The sequence below is a fragment of the Chionomys nivalis genome, chromosome 22, assembly GCF_950005125.1.
Source record: "Chionomys nivalis chromosome 22, mChiNiv1.1, whole genome shotgun sequence".
NCBI classification, from domain to species: Eukaryota; Metazoa; Chordata; class Mammalia; order Rodentia; family Cricetidae; genus Chionomys; species Chionomys nivalis.
In genome coordinates, this window is record NC_080107.1 from 21,332,982 (window position 1) to 21,354,839 (window position 21,858).

At 47.9% G+C, this 21,858-nt stretch overlaps 1 protein-coding gene across 8 annotated transcripts in view; it reads right to left on the minus strand.

The window, feature by feature from the left end:
* Tanc1 (tetratricopeptide repeat, ankyrin repeat and coiled-coil containing 1) overlaps positions 1-21,858 on the minus strand; it is a 219,217-nt gene that overhangs the window by 34,625 nt on the left and 162,734 nt on the right. For 6 of the 8 annotated variants that reach the window (XM_057754797.1, XM_057754791.1, XM_057754792.1 and 3 more), the window contains exons 8-16: positions 20,999-21,262; positions 15,222-15,344; positions 14,290-14,571; positions 13,575-13,726; positions 11,113-11,344; positions 9,248-9,414; positions 7,440-8,047; positions 6,323-6,431; positions 5,128-5,250 (exon numbers count right to left, since the gene is read on the minus strand). In XM_057754797.1, the coding sequence (XP_057610780.1) occupies positions 5,128-5,250; positions 6,323-6,431; positions 7,440-8,047; positions 9,248-9,414; positions 11,113-11,344; positions 13,575-13,726; positions 14,290-14,571; positions 15,222-15,344; positions 20,999-21,262 (2,060 nt within the window). The remainder of the gene's footprint in view (positions 1-5,127; positions 5,251-6,322; positions 6,432-7,439; positions 8,048-9,247; positions 9,415-11,112; positions 11,345-13,574; positions 13,727-14,289; positions 14,572-15,221; positions 15,345-20,998; positions 21,263-21,858) is intronic. The other 2 variants (XM_057754799.1, XM_057754798.1) reach the window with 1 other exon arrangement.

The following is a 21,858-nucleotide window of genomic DNA, read 5'->3' on the forward strand; positions in this document are numbered from 1 at the left end:
AAATGATGCACTTTTCACACCTATGAAGATGTCCCATGCATTTCTGCAACTGGACCCTTTAAACAGCTTCAACCTGCATCCATCACTCCCCCTGCCAAGCCCTGACAGGTCCTCTGGGCTGACTATTTGATTGAAAACCCCAGAGACGATGTCATCCATTTGACTAGAGACATGTGGGGATCATTAAAAGATATAGAAAAGAGATGGGCATGTCAAAATTCTAGATAGTTCAGTGATGTGTCCATGGAGTAGCTGATAGACTATTTACAAACTGTAGATACAGGAGATTAATACTACCGGAGAGGAAACCATGGCCCATGGCAGCATCTCTTTGACATGTTAGAACCAAAAATACGAAATGTGAAGGTGTCTCCATGCTGCTGAAGATAGTGGTCCCCAGCTTTCTCTCTTACATTCTCTCCAGGGCCATGGCCTCAGTGTGGGTCCTCTGGCCCCAGGAACACTAAACAGGCCCTGCCATCACAGTCTTTCCCCTTTCAGCTCCCTTTGCCTTGAATGCTTGTTCCGCAGACAGTAAAGGATGTCTCTGTCTCTCCTCCAACAACAGAATGCCAAAGTACAGTGTCCCTTACCCTGCTTTAGGCACACTCCACGCCTGCAGAGACTCCTGGCCCTCTTTATCCCTCAGCATGTTCCTGTGTTCTTAGCTCACTGCACTGGACACTAGTTCCAAAACAAGTCCACAGAGAAGAGATGCAAGAAAAACACTCTTCCAATCTTGGAAGTCACATATGCACAGGGTCTTCCTCATCACTGAGACCAGTACTTATCCACAAGAAATGGTGAGTCATAAACCTGCCACGAGGAGGCCCTGCCAGGTCATCTGATCACCTGATCATCTCTCCAGCTGTTTATCCCATCAGAGGGATCATCATCATCATCTGAATTCAGTGACTCTCAAACCATTCTTCGGTGTCTCAGGGTTCCAGGCTCCTCTAGGAAATGGCAGTGTCACCCTGTTCTGTTCAGCATGATCTCTCTGCAAACCTGGGTCCAGGAGCACACTGGGCCCCGTGGTGCAGATCTGACGGGATTCTTGGAGGGCGTGTTCCGGGACACAGGCTTTCTCACCCACTCACATGCCATCTGCTTTGGTGAAACAGTTCTTTTTGGCTGCACTGTATTTTCACCACTTAAAACCCTGCCGGTTTCTAGATCATTCTTCATGGTTCTGAACCACACAAGGCACACTTGAAGCCACCCAGAGCTTCGAAATCTCCAGAGCCTGGACCCTAGGCTGGAGACCCCGGCTTTACTGGGCCTGGGGCTCTGGCGACCCAGCTCCCAAGAGAATGGGCTTTGGAAGCAGGCTGTACACCCACAAGGGGACAGATGTGCCTGCAGACACACTACGGCACACTGAGAATCAGGTGTCCTGCCATCCTCCGCGTCCCAGTCAAAAAATGGGAACAAAAGCACCCATTCCCTAGGTGGTTGTAAAGATTAAATGTCAAAAATAACAGTATGTTCCCCCAAGGAAAGAGGGAAGAAAGGAATCAGAGGGAAGGGGGTAAGGAGGTAAAGAAGTAGGGAGAGAGGGGGAGAGAGAAGGAAAGAGAGCGAGAGAGAGAGAGGCTGACTCAGCACTACATTCAGTATTTCAAAAGTTCCAAATAAACAGCAGCTACTGTCATTATTCCCCTGTGTTGTCTTCAGAGGGAGGGCCCTGGAGCTCTGGGGGCCCATCTCCCACCCACTGCCCGGTGTGTACTCCGAGACGATCCACAGTACAAAGAGCAGGATGGAGGGCCTCACAAGCCAGCCACCATCTCAAAGTTCCCAGGTGCCCGCAGCCCAGGAGGCATCACAGTTTCCAGAGCCACAGGGAGCAGCAATGAAAACAATCCACCTGGGTACACAGGACACGCCAGGCGCTTTCCCAGGAGCTTTGGCTGCCAGTTTTCTGATCGCTGGGAGGTGGTGTTTTGTTATCTCCATTTCAGAAGTGAGGACTCGAGTGCTCAGAGTGGGTAGGGCGAAGGTAGCTCAGGACACAAAGCAGTTGCTGCCGCAGAGCAGGGTCGTAGCAGATCCTGTGTGGCCCACAGGAAGGGATGACCCATGCATCCGTGCCCATCTACAGGACCTCTCTTTAGCCGACACTTGAAAGTGGCAATGCCACCTAGCAACTTAGGAAAACACACACGGGTAGTGCGGCACCGCTGACAACAGGAACCTGGAGAAGTGCCAGCCAGCTCAAGCTGCGAAGAGGTACACTGGAGGCTTACAGAAGTGGGGCCATTATGTGTCCTGCTAAATTGTGACGCCGAGTCCAACGGACTCCCTGAGCCCAGCCAAGTCCCTGCCTCTTTGCTGGTCTCTCCTTTAAGCTGAGCAAAGCATTAGCAGCCTGATGTTCTCAGTCTACATGCATGCGGGGGCTGGCACCAGCCGTACCACAACATTCTAGCAAACCAACCAGCTGGGCAGGATCCCAGTGGGCCATCCCGGGACAGGCTGGCATGAGTCTGGCCCAGTAACAGAGGCCACAAGGCTAGCAATTGCCAGCACACTTCCAAAATTACCAAGCACTCATTTCTGAGCAAGTCATTTTAATTTGCCCAAAGTGGCAAACTGCAATTATTTTCAAAATGACATTCATTTCTGTATGACAACAGTTAATATTCTCTAAAAACAGTTCCTTAATTGCATGCATAATTTTAAATTACTGTAATTTGTTCAATATTCTGTGAAAACTGTTTTCTCCCTCATCAGAGACTTACAAGGACAAACCAGAAGATAATGGAAGGGCTTAAGATTGTAGAGCCACGTTACATAAATTTGGGGATGGTACAGAGGTAGGTAACATGGGAATTTTATAAAACAAAGTAAAAATGAAGAATGCAAATTCGCCAGTATGTTAAAGGAAAAGCCGATATCCTGGAGAGAGAAGCTGTGTAGTCTGCTGTCTTGAAAACACACATTCACGGAGTTTAACCTTTCCCACCCATTCCTCTACATACTTAGAGCCCATGAGAGTTAACAACTATGTCCATATTTCCATTAAGGTATTGTAAACAGATATTGCAAGCTCATCCCTTCTTTTCTTCCTTTTATACTTCATCAGTTTTATGAAGAAGCCAAAAGCTATACTGCTTTATGCAGAAAGATGACCAATGTTATAGTAACCTAAACTTGAATATTTATTTTTTTTTTATTTTATTTTTTTTTATTTATTTTTTTTTTTAAACTTTTTTTTTTTTTTAAGATTTATTTATTATGTACACAGTGTTCAGCCTCCATGTACGGCTGTAGGCCAGAAGAGGGTGCCAGATCTCATTACAGATGGTTGTGAACCACCATGTGGGTTGCTGGGAATTGAACTCAGGACCTCTGGAAGAGCAGTCAGTGCTCTTAACCTCTGAGCCATCTCTCCAGCCCCTAAACTTGAATATTTATAAAATCTAAGTGGAAGAAAAAAAATCACAACACAGCTATCTTTATATGACATCTAAATTTAGAGCCATCCACTTTTGGGAAAACTCCATTTGGAAAGCAAGCTTTTCCTGGGACAAGGGACAGCAGTGTGAACTGCTTCCCCTGCATTACGGAAATGCTTTCCTGCCTACCCATTTATGAAAACCTGCATGCAAGGCTCCGTCAGGACGAAAGCACTGAGAGCTAGGATCCCGGAGGACAGAACACGCACGAGGTCCCCGGGGTCCCTAGCGGCACGGTTCTTCTTCAGTGTGAAGGTCCCCAGATAAGGGGCTGAGTCAAGTTAAAGATCCACAGTGGGGGCGGGGTGCCACTGGGATCCAGGCAGCATTTTTCTCATTGTAAACACTATCTGTATCCACCTAGAGACAACAGACACTCTGCTCTATACCAAGGTCCTACACTGGCCAGCAGAGTTCTGGGTCATCTACCTAGACTCACCCCCGTTAGTCCTCCCTGATACCCACAATCCTTGGCATGTGATAACCTCACTCTTTTTTTTTTTTTTTAAATATTTATTTATTATTTATTATGTATACAATAGTCTGTGTGTATGCCGAAGGCCAGAAGAGGGCACCAGACCTCATTATAGATGGTTGTGAGCCACCATGTGGTTGCTGGGAATTGAACTCAGGACCTTTGGAAGAGCAGGCAATGCTCTTAACCACTGAGCCATCTCTCCAGCCCCCGATAACCTCACTCTTCAACAGGGACAGAGAAAGGCAGAGCAGCTCTAACCGGCAAGGGAAGCTCTACAGTGCAGACTCCAGAGCCACGGCCAAGGGACGAATTCTGAGGGGACAGTGATTGAGGCAGGAAGAAGGGGTATAAAAGGGTCCAGAAGTGCTTCCCATGTCTCCATTTCTGGTGCATGCAGTCTCTTTCTTGAGGGGAAGTGGATGCCAGATACCTGAAACCTGAACCAGGCCTTGTTTCCTTTTTCACTGACAAGCACACTGGGCTTCCTTTGGCTTTACTATGAGGGAGCAGGTGCAATTATCACTTCGTAGAGACTCAGAGTGAAGACCTAGTCCACCGAGTTTGTGTAGCAGGGCATGTTAGGACGCGGGGCTGAACACGTCTGTGTGGCTTTAACCAGAGATCTGGTCTAAGGTGTGATTTTTGAGTCAAAGACTGTGTTACACACTCTGCAAACAGGGAAGGAAAATCTATCTGCAAAAGTACAGCAAGAAGAGCACGGCTGGAAAGCCACGGAGAACTGCGCTAAGCTGCTCTCAGCTCCGCCTGCAGCCAACCTAGTAGTCTCTCCGCTGCCAGGAGTGTGTGTCCCTGGAACATGCAGGAAGCTTCCTGTGACTCACTGTTTTGTGTCATCAACACTTAATTTCCTACGCCATGAAGAGCCGGGTTGCTACAATAATTCAGGATACTAAAGATCCTGTTTCCCTGCAAAGCTCTCTGACCTCTGATTCCCTTTGTGGATTACCTGCTGACCACATCCTCTCTGCCATGGTCACTGTGAGCTAACACAGTGGCTCTGTCTACCCTATCTCCCCCTAGGGGGAAGGGTGTGATGAGCATGCAGGGAAGACATCACCAGGAGCTCACCAGCCCTCCCTGGAGCCTCGGCTGGCTAAACTGGCAGAGGAGGAATAGGCCTGGCACCCCTGCAGAAGGCGACTCACACCCCTGCAGAAGGCGACTCACCTTCACGTTGGGAGTATAGAGGTTCCTGAGCGAGGCCAGGGCAGCAGACAGTCCCTCTGTGCTGTAACCAATCCACAAGGCCTGCAGATGGCTCGAGGAGACTCCAGTCTTCTTACTGAGGCCCTGGAAACAACCAAAGACAGGCACCTGTGAGTGTTTCCTCCCAGCTGAGCATTAGTTTGAAAGTGAGCCTGCCCAACAGAGGTGTGCTGTACCCACAGGACCCCTCGGCCTGTAAGTACAGCTCAGGAAATCACAGACCTTGGCCCTGGGAAGGGGAGGGGAGAGAGAGAGAGAGAGAGAGAGAGAGAGAGAGAGAGAGAGAGAGAGAGAGAGAGAGAGAGAGAGAGAGAGAGAGAGAGAGAGAGAGAGAAGGAGAAAGCTTACTTCTGCAGAAGGAAGTCAGAGGATGGTTAAGAGATAAATGATCTATAACTCCTGGTGTGGGACAATTCTGTATTCTGTCAATTATGTTTTAAATAAACACTGGCTGGCCAGTAGCCAGGCAGGAAGTATAGGTGGGACAACCAGACAGGAAGTAGAGGTGGGGCAAGGAGAACAAAAGAATTCTGGGAAGGTGGAAGCCCATTCCTTCCCAGTCCTGTCCAGAAACCAAAGAAGCAGGATGTGACCTGCCCTGCTGAAAAAGGCACTGAGCCATGTGGCTAACATAGATAAGAATAATGGGTTAATATAAGTTATAAGAGCTAATAAGAAGCCCGAGCTAATGGGCCAATTAGTTTAACATTAATGTAGACTCTCTGTGTAATTTTCTTTGGGACCTAAAGACTGTGGGAACTGGGCAGGAGAGAAACCCCAACAAGCAGGCCATCATGTTACAAACTAATGAAGGAAGGGGTCTAGGCAGTGGCCAGTAAAGGCTGGTAGCATTACAAATAAGAGGCAAACTCAGTGCTGTGTCTCCTCATATAGAATAGTCTGAGCACTGTAATCTTGGTACTTTGCAAATAAAACCAAACCTCAAACCTGAGAAAGGCTCTAGACACACCTACCTAGACAGAAATCCAGGGGAAGAGGCAGCGTCAAACCTCACTTGAGAAACAAGCAGGGCTGGAGAACCCAGGCGATATTAAACATACAGGCCATGGAACTCAAGTTCTTTGATTAGGAACGAGTGAAGAGCCCTCAGACCTGCCTCAAATCTTCAAACCACAAAATTTCACGCACACCTCACCTTGAAAATGTGTGCCTTCAGGATGTGGTGGCCGAGCTCCATGGTCTGCTGGCGGTTCAGCTTGCTTTCCTGCCGAGAGAACATGAACGCCAGTAGAGCGTGTCCGTTCCTAGGACAGGAAATACAAAGGCTCGTGACAAAAGATCCCATCCATCCCACCACACAACAGGCCCTCAGATGAGGATACCACAAGGCCCCTGAACTGTCATCTGTGGCCATCAGTATGAGTACATGGAACATTTAGGGAGCTGACCAGTCCTCCCTGGTTCTTTACAAAGACAGCCAGTGATGTTTATTCTCCAGTCATTTGCAGGCCTTTCCTGAGGTGTGACTCCCAGGTACTCTCTAGTCTCTTCGTTTCTAGGCCCAAGCGGTCAACCAAGCACCCCGTAGTTCTGAGGAGACAACCCAGAAGTAGAGTAGGAAGCAAACCTGACTCAGGATAGCCGTTCAAGGGAGCAAAGGTGCAGGTGAGACAGAAGGAGGGCTTGGGAACGGCCATGCCCACAGACACTTGGAGTCTTCCATTTCTGACCTCTCGCCCTATTTTGTACTAGGTATGGCTGGTAAGCGGTCAAGCAGGCAGGCAGGCTTATCTCCCCACCCTCCTGCGGTCTGAGTGCTGCAAGAACTGCAACCTGCACTGGCAGTGTCTGTAAGGAGACAGCTAAGTTGGATTACAGGGCTCCCCTCTGTCCGCCCCCCCCACACCTGTGCTCCCTGGGATCAGGTGCTATATGGCCAACAGTGGTCAGACAGCGGCAGGTGGTTAAGGATCCAAGACGGACCCCAGCCGCGGGCAAACAGTCTACAGAAGCGCACTATTCCCTAAAGCAGAGACACATTTCCCATGTATGACCCGCCATGCCAGTGGGAGGAGACACATCAGTGAAACAGTTAGCAGCTTGGAAACCTCATCCCGGCTCCTCTCAGCTTCCCTTGCACCCAAATACACTAGGAATCCTGCGGTTCCAGTCATCAAATGAGGGAAGCTTTTGTAGAAATGTATGGAAACTTTTTCACTTTCTCATGACCAAAATGGGAACAGCCAACAGCAAAACCGCATGGCACCTGGTACTCAAACTCCTCTGAGTGCCCACGGAAGCGCCTCCTGTACCTGGGCTCACACAAGAAGGCTGTGCTTTCACCGTCGGCTCTCCACACCAGCCACTCCCTGAAGGACGGGTGGTAGAACATCCGCGTCTTGTCTCTCCTCTTGATGAGGAAGCAGGAGAGGGCCTCCATCCTTTGCTGAAAGTCCTCCCAGCCCTGCTCGCCTTGGATGTGGCCAGCGTTGATAGCCTGAAAGATCTGTTCATCCGTCATGGGGTGGAGGGACGCGAGGGCCACGTTTAAAATGGGAAGGGCTCTGTCGAAGGCAGACTGGGTCATGAACTTCATGTTGCACTGCAGCAAATAGAGCTCGGACAGAGACACAGGCACCACCTTGTAGCTGGCACTCTTTATGACCAGGTGTCCCCGCTGGAAGAGGTCCAGCGTGAGCTTGAGGTACAAGTAGGACCCGAGGCTCCGCAGCACCAGATGGCTGCTGACTTTGCCGATGAGGGCAGCATCGGCCTTGCCATTCAGGGAGATGTTGCTGAGGATGTCCTGGCTGCTGTGGACCCTGTGCTGGACATACGCGTGCAGGTCGCTGTGAATGTCTTTGTTGTCTGGAAAGTCGTCTAAGGAAAGCTTGACAAACGGCAGCGCGCTGATGATTTCCTGGGAGGAAACAAAGACCCACAGTGTCACTTCGCAGAGTCTCCCTTCTCCCTTTAAAGCGGGTTCGCTCATTCTCTTTCAAGGAGGATTTTCGTGGATTACAGGGCCTCGTGGTTTTGTATTAAAACGTGTAATAGGATAAGGTGCAGATAAAAGGCTTATGTGAAAGAAATCCTGATGCGAGATAGGATCGGCAAAGGCTTTCCCTAAGCCCTCATCGAGGACTCTAAGCCTAACGAGCAGAGGGAGGGGCCCAAGTAGACAGCAGCAGCCAGGCCGCATCAACAGAGCAGCAGTGGGGCAGGAACACCCTGCAGGTGACCCGATTTAGAGCCATCCCCGAGCAGCTGGTTCTAAAACAAGGATAAACACAAACCAACACGGCACATCTAAGGACACAGTCAGACACGAGACAAGAGGCACCTTCTCTGCATCGGATATCAGAGTTGTGTAACCCCACCAGGAAACAGAAGACTTCCCGCCCTGCCTGCGTACCTGGACAATCACAGCAAAAATCACTGCCGATTCCAGTATAGCAGGTTCTCATTCGTAAAGAATTTTAAGTAAATATTCTCTCAAAAAATTATTTTAGGGACATGAGTGTTTTGTCTGCATATCTGTGCATGTGTATACCTGATACCTACAACAAGGATGCTGGATGCTTTGGAACAAGAGCTATGATGGCTGTGAGCCACCGTCTGGGTCCCGGGAGTCACACCTAGGTCTTCTGAAAAGAGTCGCCCATGCTCTTAATCACAGAGTCATCTCTCCAGCTTCGGAGCAAACTGTTGGAAGAATCCTGACTGCTGGTGTCACTGATGTTCCTGGTCTGTTATTTCAAAGATTAGCAGAGCCCCAACCCCAAGAGCAGAGAGGAAACATTTTAACTTCTCACTAATACTTCTGAAACACATCCCTTTTTTACGCAGTAACTAGAGGAGGGAGGTAAGGCACAGTTATTTCCATTCTGCAGGGACGTTAGCCAAGCCTCCACATTCATCCGGCAAAGGAACCTAGGACCCAGCTCAAGTTTCGACCTAGCTGCCAAATGATGCCACCGAGGGAAACATGACTGAAAAGGTATGCTTCAAGGCACAGACAATTAAGTATGCTGTTTAAATTTTGCTTTAGGACTCGGCCAGGACCAGTGTTGCTGCACACTTGGGAAAGAGAAGACAGACATCAAACATCTTCCCTCACCTGAAAATTTGCTCTCACAGTCACGATCAACTTCAGCCAGGTGGGGAATTTGGGAATAATTTTCGTAATAAACGAAGACAGCGTATCTCCGTAATCAGGCTTATGAAACTCAGCTTCGTTCAAGCCATCTATCAAAATGATGTACTCCTCTTCTGGAATTTTCTGCTCTAAAGATGAAATAATTTTTCCAAATTAAGAAATTGTACATTTCTATAACATGGCACCACCCAGTATATTTTAACACACGGCTTAGAGTGTTAGCACAACCTAAAAAGGCTTACATATGGCAGAAGACACGTTTTCAAAGAAGCATATTTCCTATTAAATTTATAATGAAAAACAGAGCACTGAGCCAAAAAGAAAATCAATTCTTATAAAACAGTTTTCAGAAACATATTGCATTACAGACATTAGCAGAATCTCAATCATATACATATAGCAGGTAGCTCTATATAAGCCACCATCACCCGAATAGCCTGCAGCCACACAGAAAGCCTAAACCTGGAACAGACACCAGGCCTTCCCTGGAATTCTTCTGTGGACCGACTCCAGGAAAGGAGGACCAGCCTTCCCTACACTACCCCCAAGGGCTGTCTGGCCCGAATCACCCTGTGGTAAGAATGCTGCTTTACAGATGCCAAGGGAGGGCTCCTTCGCACAGCAATGACAGCTCTCTGATCAGAACACAGAGCAAACGGGATGGCCATCTCAGGCCCCCAATCTAGCATCTTCGAACAAAAGACACTTTGTAAATGGGTAACTCAAAAAGGAGGGGGCAGAGAATGGAAACCTTGAGGACCAATAATGTCATTGGCACTCCTACTTAGAGACTATTCAGGGGCAAGTGAAAAAAAGAAAAAAAGCAAACAGAACACTGGGCAGTGGTGGCACAAGCCTTTATCCCCAGCACTCGGGAGGCAGAGGCAGGTAGCTCTCTGAGTTCAAGGCCAACTTGATCAACAGAGCTAGTTCCAGGACAGCTAGGGCTGTTACCCTGATAAACCCTATCTTGAGAACCAAACCCCCCCCCCAAACACCAAACCAAACAAAAACAAGACTCCTAGAAATGGCTTTAGATTTCAATTCACTTAAGCAGGGGCTAGGTGGCGGGGAGAACATGCTAGATTCCCAACAATCCACTGGTCACCCTGCTACCCGGGTGTACACAGTCTTCACTGTATTACCCAGTCTTCAGTGTGTGCATCGCCTACACAGATTACGGTTATACGGGGACACAGAATGTGCCTCCTCGTAATGTGAAGGATGGTGAGGGCGAAAACAGTGACGTAAGTTCAGCCCCCCCACCCCCTGGCCTTTCAGCTTAGATACAAGAGACGACAAGGGAAGCCTGCAGTGTCCCACAGCTGGAGAACTGGAGAAGCCTAGGTATCAAACCACTCATAACCAGCATCAACCGTCCCATACATTTATCTTCCCAGTTTCCTGCCTCTGACAGCCCAAGCTGTTCCCTGTTTTGACGTCTGACTACTCCTAAAAGCGGCTGCTCTTTGTTGAAGATCCTTCAGAAGGTGGAGTGTTCAAACCCTGCTCCCAGTTACCATCCACATCCATGCACTGACAGCATCAGTTCTCTTGGCTTTGCCCCGTATCTGTATACTCTTGGCTCATTTCATAGACCAAGTATCAAACCTTTGTAGGGCAGAAAGTCTCCCCTTTCCTCCACTACACGGCTTCCTTAGGAGTGACACGCCATTGGAAACCTCATCACGGAGGATGGATGTGGTGGCACCAGATGCGCACTGACTCCTCTCCCTACCACCCCAGGATTAAGCTGAGCATCCTTCTGAGGGCCACTTGGGCACCAGCCTGTACTGGGAAGCAGCTCTGAGGCTTCTAGAAAGTACCGTGTCTTAGGCTTGTGAGCGGCTCCAGCACACCCCTCTTGAATGCAGCCACGGGGTCCTGCACGCAGGAGCGGAGGCTCAGCATGCTTTGCAGCTGGGGCTCCTTTATCAGAAGGTCTCTGTAGGCAGCCAGCTGGTGGGACCGACAGAGCAACGCAGCGATGCTGTGCACAAACTCGGGCACCAGGCAGGTGTAAGTGTTGTCGGCCTGGCAATAATGGTAGGCCACTACCTGTGGAGAAGCAGAGACATCGGTGTCACCTCACCCTCTCCGCAGCGCCTCCCAGGAACTCAAACAAGAACACGGCTGTGACTTTTCCTGAGATCAGACACTGTGTGTCTGCTCCCCGAGGCAGAGTTCGCCCCTAGCTTAATATTTATTCCGTTCTTCACTGGTGTGATTTGCTAAGTTCTCAGCAGACCTCATGGCAGCCACAAATCCACCTTGGTTAACACAAAAATCAGCACAACTGTACTCTGCCTTGAATAAGGATTAGTAAAAGTCATTTATAGAACCCAATGCCTAGTCTGGCTTAGAGCGCTTCCAAGCAAGCCGTGGTACCCAACACCGCCATCTGCACAGCGTTTCCGTTCTCAAGATCAGCAGCACTTCGAGGGGACCCTTCGCTCATCCAAAAAAGCACAGGATCAAGTTGGCGGCTATGAACCCAAGCTGTAATGTCACAGCTGCTTCTCCCTCCTGGCAGGGATGGCTCTCACCCCCTCTCTTCAAGGGATGCTATGGAGACGTTCAAAAGGGACAGCCAAGAAATTACCAGCTATCTACTTATCATGAAGGGCACAAGGGGAGACAGGGAAAAGCTGCCCCAGCCTGCAAGGCTGAGGGGTCCCTTTGTTAGGACAGACACGGAGCAGTAGGTTGTCTGTGAGGTACCTCGGCCCGAACAAAGGGTCTGTGCAGGAGCTCCTGGGAACAAGAGGTAAGCTCTACAGAAATGGAAGCCTTACCACTTTGCCAGGGAGGATGAGTACTAGAGGGTGAGTGTGAGCGAGGAAGTGGAAAGGATAGCATGCACGTGCAAACTGCACTGTGCTTTCTAGAGGGTTCCAAGTCTCCACCCTCCTGCTCGGCCCTGCAGCTCCTGCAGGAAGAGGCCCCAGACCGCTGGCTCCGGTGTATCATAGGGGCCATGGATGCAGGATAAACTGTGTCAAGATGACAATACACTTCAAGATCTTGCACGAGATCCCATGATGGCAGACTCCCAGCGAGAGGCAAGAGTACATACGATACAGCTTCTCTTGGGACGATACAGAACTACCATGACTTGCAGTTTAGAAATGCTTGCTGCCTTTCAGCTCCAACCCAAACAGATTAGCATTCTATGTTTGGATTCCCCAAATCTGCACAAACCATTACAAGATCGCCAGTACCATCATCTTATACAACGTTTGACAAAAGTGATTTCATGGCCAAAATGGGCCATGAAATCCATTTGGAACAATAGGTAGTTAAAATTTGAATAAAGTTAATTTAAACCACATACATGCTATAGGACACAGGCTAAACAGTTCAGTAACAACCTTGCCTCTGTGACCTGTGTGGTTATGTGTGTGTTTGCACATTACGCCATGTCTTTTACTGTGGGTCACAATTAGAATGCCTGGAAAAGCAGCGCAGTAAGGGTAGCTTTGAGACTGATGCCCTTCATCTCGGATCATCCCTTCAAGGCTAGAGGGCTGCTCCGGATCAGTGGTCATACGCCGCTGCCTTCTGTGTGGTGGGCAGGTGAGTGTGGGAGTGGACTGGGCAGAGTGACATTCCTTTCAGACCATCTGTCCATCTGTCCTACCTCACAGTGTATTCTCTCAAGGTATCTACCATATCTGATGGTTCCCCGGCTTCATCACAACCCTCCACTGCTGTCCGTGAAGACAGACGCAGCTCCTCAAGGCAAGAAACACAACTGCTTGCGTGCAGAAAAGGTGGCCTACGAGCCAGTGTTGGACCCAGAGCAGAAGGAGAGTTCAGAGAGTCCTTGATGACCACGTGTTTAGGGAATTAGCCAAAGCTCCTTTACAACCTCCTCAGAATCCTCTGGCAGAAGGATACAGAGACCCACAGCCCTGGGCAACAAGGTCCAGGCAGAAGCCGTCTGGGCAGAGTCAACAGCTACTGTCTCATCTCTCGCTCACACAGCAAATAAAATGGCGTGTGCTTGTCAGGCTGGGTGTGTGTGGGGGGTACATGTGACTTCTGCTGCCTTGAGGAACTTTTTGAAGTTGGTTCAGATGGATATAATTCCACCCCTGTTGTCTGTGGGATTTATTTTCATTGAAACCTTTTATTTGGAGTACTCAGTCATACTTTATCTAAAGTCACACTACACTCCAGCACCTGGGAGTTGTTTCTGTCTTAAAAATTCCTTCTCAAACTCATTTCTCAAAGGCAAACAGGCAGCTCTCTATCTGGAAGACTCTGGGAGACAAGAGCAGGTTACCTTAGAAGCGAGATATTTCACTGCATCCTCTCTCGGTCTCTGGTTTTCAGCAGTGCCGGGTCCAGCCGGCGTTTTGGCCACACTGAGAGCACTTGTGGAAGAACTTGGTGAAAGTAACGGAGTGAAAGGAAGGTCCTGGGTGGGATCTGATGCTGCAGAGAGAGAGAGCCACACGACTGTAACATCAGCGTGCATTACAAGGAGCGTGGAATATACTTCTGATTTTATCCCAGACAAATTTGAACAGTAATGAGCAAATATGACTCAAAAGGAGAGGTCTCAAATGACCACACCAGCTCCCACTCTACCTCCTCACTGGAGGGCTGGGTTCCTAGTCATATTTCTTCTAGTTATATTTCCTTTGTGGAAAGAGGAAGACTGGGGTTTCAGGTTAGAAGGACACAAGAAAGTGGGTATCAGTCCAGACTGTAGCTAATATACCCTAAACAACGAGAGACCCTCTCTCTCCCTCCCCACTCAAAAAATTTTTTAAAAAGCACAAAAAAGAAAACAAGCAAAAGCTACCCCCCACCACCACACTATGATGGCTGGACGTATTCAGACAGTTCACTTAACCTACGAACTTAGACCTGAAACAGTAGCTAGAACAACCTCTGGAAAGCTGGTCATTCCTGTCCATTCAAACAGCAGCTCCCGCCATCTACCTATCTTATATTAATATACTAAGCTAGACAAGTCATAACCACAGACGTACTTTTAGGTGATGAGCTGGGGCTGCTGGATGCAATCTGCCTCATGCGGCTTCCATGACAGCTGAGAGCCACCAACTTGGAAATGATGGCTGTCTTTCCAAATCCCACATTCCCCACGACCACAGCGCCTCTGTTTTCTGCCAGATCTGTGTTCCTCAAACTTTCTTCTATCTGGTGAAAGAGCCAGTCCCTTCCCACAAACACAGAGTCGGTGGTGATGCTTGGCACCTCAAACAGCAGGGGCTTCAACAAGATGTCCTGCGGCTTGTAGGGTGCAAACCGGGCTTTAAAACAAACAAACATTTTTATGGAGAGTGCAGTATAATTTAACATAAAAAGAAATGATGTGTCTAACTTGGTTCTATAGGCTTGTTTATAATACTCTGTTCATTATATCCTGTTTTGTCCCCCAAAGTTTCCTGTTAAAATGACTTCCTGGCCCTATTTTCAGGTATTCAGAGGAAGCAAAGGAAAGGCTCCAATCATGTCTGACTGGTTTGTCTGAAAGCACATGGAAGACTGGTTTCTTCCAGCCCTGCTCAGATAGAATGCAGTTTCCCATAATCGAGGGCACAGCCCTCATCTAGGGACAATGGTGCTTTCCCATATGACAGGGAGGGTCCCTGACCACACAGCTGGACATTACAGACAGCCATGGGATATAGCCGATATGGTCTAAGGCAAAACTGAGGCTTGGGTAGTGGCGACTATCTTATCACAGAATCGTTTTTTCATATCAGAAGTAATTCAATCTCATGCTTTAAGGAACAAGCCCCACGTTCTTAAAGTTGGCTCCCAGCAGACCTTCAAGATGGTATTTAAGAGTACAAACACATTTCACGTCACACGCCCAACAGTCTGAATGCTGGCTATCAGATGTTCAGCGTTTAGTGGGCAAGCTCGCCATGGTGACACGGGATGCAAGGATAAATACCTTTAACTTCCTGTGTCCTACCTCCAGCCGTATTGTGCCAGGGCAATCTAATGGATGTCCGGAGAGGAGCATTTCTCTGCCCATCTAAGTAACTCAGGTCTTCCAATTTGGTAGAACTTGTGGCTGCAATGTGAAAGGAAAACCGAGTTTAAGACCACACCTAGACTACTGAAGGCTACAAATTACTAGACCACACCCACACTACTGAAGGCTACAAATTACTAAGCAATCCAACGCAGACTTTCAACGAAATTTATCTCAGGATAATTTATCTGTGCCAGCTTATGTTTCCAGCAGAACTGTTATCTTGAAAAACTGAAACAATTTAGCACTACTCACTCTTAATGTTTACATTGATCTGGTTGCCAGAATTCGCCATTATTCCTTGAAAGAAACCAACTCCTCTATAAAAATGTTTTAATGAAAAACAAACAAACTAACTAACTTGACACCCAGTGTCACACAGCAGGCTTGAGAAGTTACTGCTAACACATGGCATGAACTGTTTATTCTCTCCGGATCTGGGAAGCTCTGGGCTGTTTGGAATGCCAACCTTCCTAATTAAATAAGCAGATTCTGCATGCACAATTCCACAGCACACAAACAGGAAATGCTAGCTCTTGGCAATAAAATTTCAGCACTCGGGAGACAGAGGCAGGTGGATCACTAGGAGTTTCAGGCCAGCCTGGTCCACATAGAGAGTTTTAAGCTAGTCAAGGCGACGTACTGAGACCTCACCTTAAAAAAACAAACAAACAAAAAACAAAAACTAAAACAAGCCAGGCTTGGCGACACAGGCTTTTAATCCCAGCACTCAGGAGGAAGAGGTAGGAGAATCTCTGTGAGTTCTAGGCCAGCCTGGTCTACAAAGCAAGTTCCAGGACAGGCTCCAAAGCTACACAGAGAAACTCTGTCACAAAAAACAAACAAGTAAACAAACAAACAAACAAAATCCCCAAAACTAAAACAAAAAAGCCCCCAAACTCAAACTATACATGTGCGTATGTATGTATGTACATATGCATTAGATATTTTAATGTACTATCATATTTATTTCTGACCAAGACAGAAAGGTTCACAGCATACACATGGGTAACTGTTAAGAAGCATTAAGGGGCATTCACATGTATGCATAAGTAGTAACTGTAGGATAAGTTACATTCCAAGTGCTAAGTCTTTTGAAGCAGAACCAAGATGAAAGGTAAAGAAGTCACACTGGGCAATCAGTACTCTGAAAAATCCTCTGCTACCTCACAGGCTGTTACCAGCATCTAGCTACCCGGATGGAGTACCACCTATCCCGAGCCTTTCCCTACCCGGAACACCACCTATCCCGAGCCTTTCCCTACCCAGAGCACTACCTACCCCGACCCTTTTCCTACCTGGAGCACCACCTACCCCGACCCTTTTCCTACCTGGAGCACCACCTACCCCGACCCTTTCCCTATCTGGAGCACCACCTACTCTGAGTCTTTACCTACCTCAAGCCTTTTGCTACCTGGAGCACTATCTACCTCAAGCCTTTTGCTACCTGGAGCACTATCTACCTCAAGCCTTTTGCTACCTGGAACACTATCTACCTCAAGCCTTTCCCTACCCGGAGCACCATCTGTCCTCGAGCCTTCTGTAGTTCCCTTCACCTTCCCGGGTTTTTGTTTGTTTGTTTGTTTTTGTTTTATTTTTTTATTTTTTGGTAGTCTGTATCAGTCTTCCTCCTTTCATTATACAAGCACCAAGGGTGGAGAGCCTGACTCAGAGATGCCAGTCCCCTTTGGCATACCCTCCAAGAACAGCCAGCCAAGTCTTCTACCCCCTGTCCTTCCCAAGCAGCAAACCCGTTTCTACATCTTACCAGCCACTGCCTAATCACACAACTGTGCACATTCAAAGAAACATTCTGCTCATGGTCATAAAATATGTGCATCTTCCACAATTGAAAGATTCAGTTAAATTGGTATTGCAGTATATGCCTGCAACCCTAACCCTTAGGTGATAGAGACTGGAGGGTCAGGAGTTCCAGCAAGGATCAAGTCAGGTACACAGACAATCTGAGGTTAGCCTGGCTACAAGAGCCCCTGTCTTAAGAAAATAAACAAGAGAAGAAAAGGAGTAATTTCCTTAGGCCGGATTCTCAGCGACCTTCAGCAGGTCATCCACTACTGGCCTCAGGTTTCTTCTTTATGATACTGCAGAGAGGGAAACCTCTTAGTGTGGCTACAAGACCACCCCTACCCTTCAGGCACCCTACAGAAACCCAACTAGAAACCTAATCCTTGGTTCATGCCTGAGGCTCCTTTCTGGCTCCTTGGCTCATCATGCCTCATGGTGAAAGCAACCACTGTGGCTCAAACAGAAGACCACATCACCGTCATAGCCCATAACTCACTTCCCAGCCAGGGCTTTGGTCCTCACGAATACAAAGACACATTGAGTTTCTAAAGGCTTCTGTTTCCCCTTCCTTGATCCCTTAGAGCATGACATTCACTTTGTAATTTTGTGACAACTGAAAAGACTAAAAATATATGACTATAAAAGACATTCACATCCGAGAACTGGGGGTGGGGGCAGGGGGAGAGGAGAGCAATGTGTGATGTGGATACAGGAGATGGGGGCTTCAGTTGTCTGTTTTCAGCTTTCCAGCCACCAGTGTCTGTTGGCTCCAAGGTCTACGGCAGAGCAGTCTGAGCAACGCCACTGCGCATGGCTGATTCTCCACTTCAACCATAGCTAAGAGCTGGCAAGGAGCACATGCAAGATTCCGGCACTCATGCGGCAGAGGCAAGGGAGCATAAAATATTGTCAGACTGGGGCTACAAGGCGAGAGTGTTTCAAATAATAAACAAACACGGCTAAGCTGAGCTAGAGCTTAGGCTCAGCAGTAAGCGCCAGCTGCAAAGATCTTTACTTCTTGGGGCGTTTTTGAAGCTACCAGGACACCTGAGATCAGGGACAGCGAGGCCTCAGCTGCTCAGCTATGAGCTCAGGCACTCCCCTCCGAGAGATGATGCCATTCTGTCCTTGTCCAGATCCCCAGATAGTAGCAACTAGAGCCAGGCCCATTATAGTCTACACAAGGAACACCTAAAATGCTAAAGCACCATTCTGGGCCAAGGAAAATCAGAGGTCAAAGAATCTCATGCTGCAGAAAGCCCACTGCTAACATCTCTGGATTAAATTGTGCACATGGTGTCTGGGAACCCACACATGCATACACAGACTGTGTGGGGAGCTCATTTCAACATGCTGTAGGGAACAGATATGGGGAGAGTTTTCTCCTAAGCTAAACCAACAGCAACACGTGCTGATGCCCTAAGTTGTAGACTAACCTAGCCAAGGCAAAAGCCAGTAAGTCCTGGGCAATTACCAGTTAGTAGTTCAAGAAAAGAGGAACTCAGTTGGTTAATAGTGGTCGCTGGCTTTCTGGAAACATAGTGGTCTATGATCCACTCGGAAAGAGTTTCAATAGTTTAGATAAGTAGTCAAACCCCACAGGCTGGAGAGACAGCTCAGCAGTAAAGAGCACTGTCTATTCTTCCAAAGACCCAGGTTCAATTCCCAGCACCCACATGGCAGTTCACAATGGTTTGTAACTCCTGTTCAGGGGATCTCAAAGCCCTTTTATGACCTCCATGGACACTAGGCACACACATGGTACATATACTGACATGCAGGCAAAACATCTGTACACACACAAAAAAAAAATTTAAAAAAACAGTAAAACCAATTTTGGGCAACTTCTACACTAGCCAAGATTCAATTTTAAAGTCTTTGAGCCCTGCTTTAATGAAGGAAAAAAAAGGTATACGTCATTCCTTTTGATGTGATATGTAACACTTCAAATTAATCCAACTCTAAAAAACACCTTTGCAATCTCTAATCCTAGCCAACTTATTTTTAAGACTCCGATTTAAAGACTTTTTTTTTTAATTAAAAAAAAAGAACTCCTTGTTCTCTACACTCTCTTCAGGAGGCTGAATTACAGAAATGACCAGGGATCTCTGGGGCTCCCTTCAGGTCCAGGTCCCATGTGGTCAGCTGGCAGATGCCTGGCATCAACTGCCTCTCTTTAACCCACAGGCCGACTTTCCTACCAAGCGGCACTTTTTGTGTTTACGTGGATGGTAATACACAAACACTTTCACAAGATTTTACCTCCTGGCCCACCCCACTTGGTTTCAATCCTAACCTCCCTCTTTGCAGCCTGCCTTGAATCTACTGGATAACCAAAGCTGAATACAGCCCACACAACTTTCCCACGCGCTGCTATTCCCTCGGCTGAGGTTCTGGTGGCAGGAAGGTGGCCGTGAAGAAGCTACTAGACTCCTTACTAGTTAACAGAAGCACAAGGAAGGACAGTTGCCTGCATCTCTTCTGACTGCATTTGGTTTGCAGCACCATTCAAGAGGAAAATGAGCAAACCCACTAGGCTGTGGAGTCGCTTGAACCCAGAGGTAAAATCCAAGGCTCCTAAGGAGGTCTAGCTCCAGGGTGTGCAAAGGAGATACCAGGTGAGTACAACAGAAACCAGACAGCTTTGCTCCCTAATCCCGGCAGTCTGGAAACATTCAGCTCACACCCACGGCCACTTCACACGGCCGGAGACATCCAAAGGGGTTCTGGCAAGACAGACCACCCCCAACTGAGGACCGTTAACATCACTAAAAACTACTCTATTAATGAGTTTCCTAATTTTAAAAAAGACGGGTTACTCTGAATATAAGTGTGTTATTTCTTTTGGGGAAACTAAAGCCGTCAAATTCTTGGGAGACTACAAGTGACCCATTCATCATAACTAGGTAACTACAGCCTAAAGCATCTTGAGTAGCGGGTATTATATTCCAGGGGTAGGCCAGTGGTGGTGCGGGGGAAGGCAGGGGAGCTTTTGGAAGAACCATCAATCAATATACATAATGCTCTCTAGTTCCTCCCTGGCGGACGGGCCAAATCCCTCTTTTGGAACAAGACCACTTTGCTTCCTTTGAAAGTGAATTAGAGTTGTACCTCACAGCTTTTCCATTAAGGCCATTTATTTTACCGGCTGCTTCAGAGTTCCACCATTAAAAAAAAAAAAACCAACCCAACCATCCAACAGCAGCCAGAATGACCTAGCACACACTGAAGGAACAGCGTAAATTACAGAAGATCCTTTGATATACAGAGCCGGTGAGGGGGACACTTTCAAGCACTAGGCTGGTAACAAAGAATCACCTGGACGAGTGAGCACCTCTTCTGAATGCAGCCCAAGAGCACAGACGTGCAAAGACCTTCAGAAAGCACAGAGTGGAGCCTCCGCCCCCACTTTCCATATTCCTTGTTCAAAGATGGACCACTTACGGGCCCAACTATCAGCGAGGGCCGCCATGTGTGTGCAGGGCTCTGTTTGGAGCTGCAGGTTACACATGCTTCCGGAGGTGAGCTCCGTTATGGCTGAATTTTACAGAAGCATTTGCCCTCCCAGCTATGATGGGCTTCAACCATACAAACCAAAGTTTAAAGCTGAATGAGAATAGAAATCTTTTGAGCTGGTATCAGCTTCATTCTAAATAAAAGACCCGCCCCCGGGGCAGAGCTTCAGAACTTTTCCACCTCACCTACCAGGAGCCAACATTACAGATCACATATTTAGAGATTCAGAGGAAAGGGACCACTAAAAGACCTTGTGTGTTTGCAATAGGTAAACTGAGGCCTATGGAGAAGATCACACGGCTAGCTTGTGTCTGGACAAATTTGGGAGGTAAATGGATAGAAATCAGGACCGGGGAGAGGTGTGGCCTTACCTGCAACTGAGTTGGGCCGTGGCATTATTAGCGAGCTGGAGCTCTGGGAATAAGGGATCGGACCATCTCCAGCTGAGGGCTCCGCCTTGGGCAGCTCGCTCTCGGCTGACCCAGTGGTCTCTTCTTCTGCCACGGGGGAGCAGTTGTCTGCCCTTCGGTCATGAAGCAGTCCCTTCTGAACCCCTACCCTTAGGCTTCCATCTTTATTCCACTCCAAACTGGAGCCACTCCGGTCATCGTTTTCCGACGAACTTGTAATTGTGGCTGCAATGAGAAATCAAAATAACTCTGAAGGAGGCTGGGCACGGCTGGGACAGCCGAGAGTTAAGACGTGCACATACCCCTCCCCAGGGCCAATGGAAAGTTTTCTGGTCGACACAGATTTCTATCAAAGTATGCTTCATACAATGTATTTTGGTAAATGAAAAGAATGTGGCTTATCGGGGGGAAATAAACTGCGAAACCACTACAGGGAAGGAGAAAAACTGAGAGGAAGATAATGGAAAAGCTGCCTTAAAGTATTCGAGACTTAACAGTGACTCTGTATAATCTGGAGATAATGAATCATCCCTGTAACCAAGATGAACTGCGCACATCTCATTAAATACCCCATCCAAACACACACTTGCCGGGGGAGAGACAACTGCAGCACCACAGCTACTGTGGAAAAGATGCAGGCTAGAGAAACAAAGATGCAATTTACAGCGAAGAGAACCCCATCCTTAGAACTAAGAACTAACATTTATCTATTCAGCAAAGTCTTAGAGAGATCCACTTGCCTTATTCCTTTTACAACACAGGATGGAAAAATCTGTGTGACCAGTGCAGGGAAAGGGCCAGTATGGGAAGGTCTGATCTGG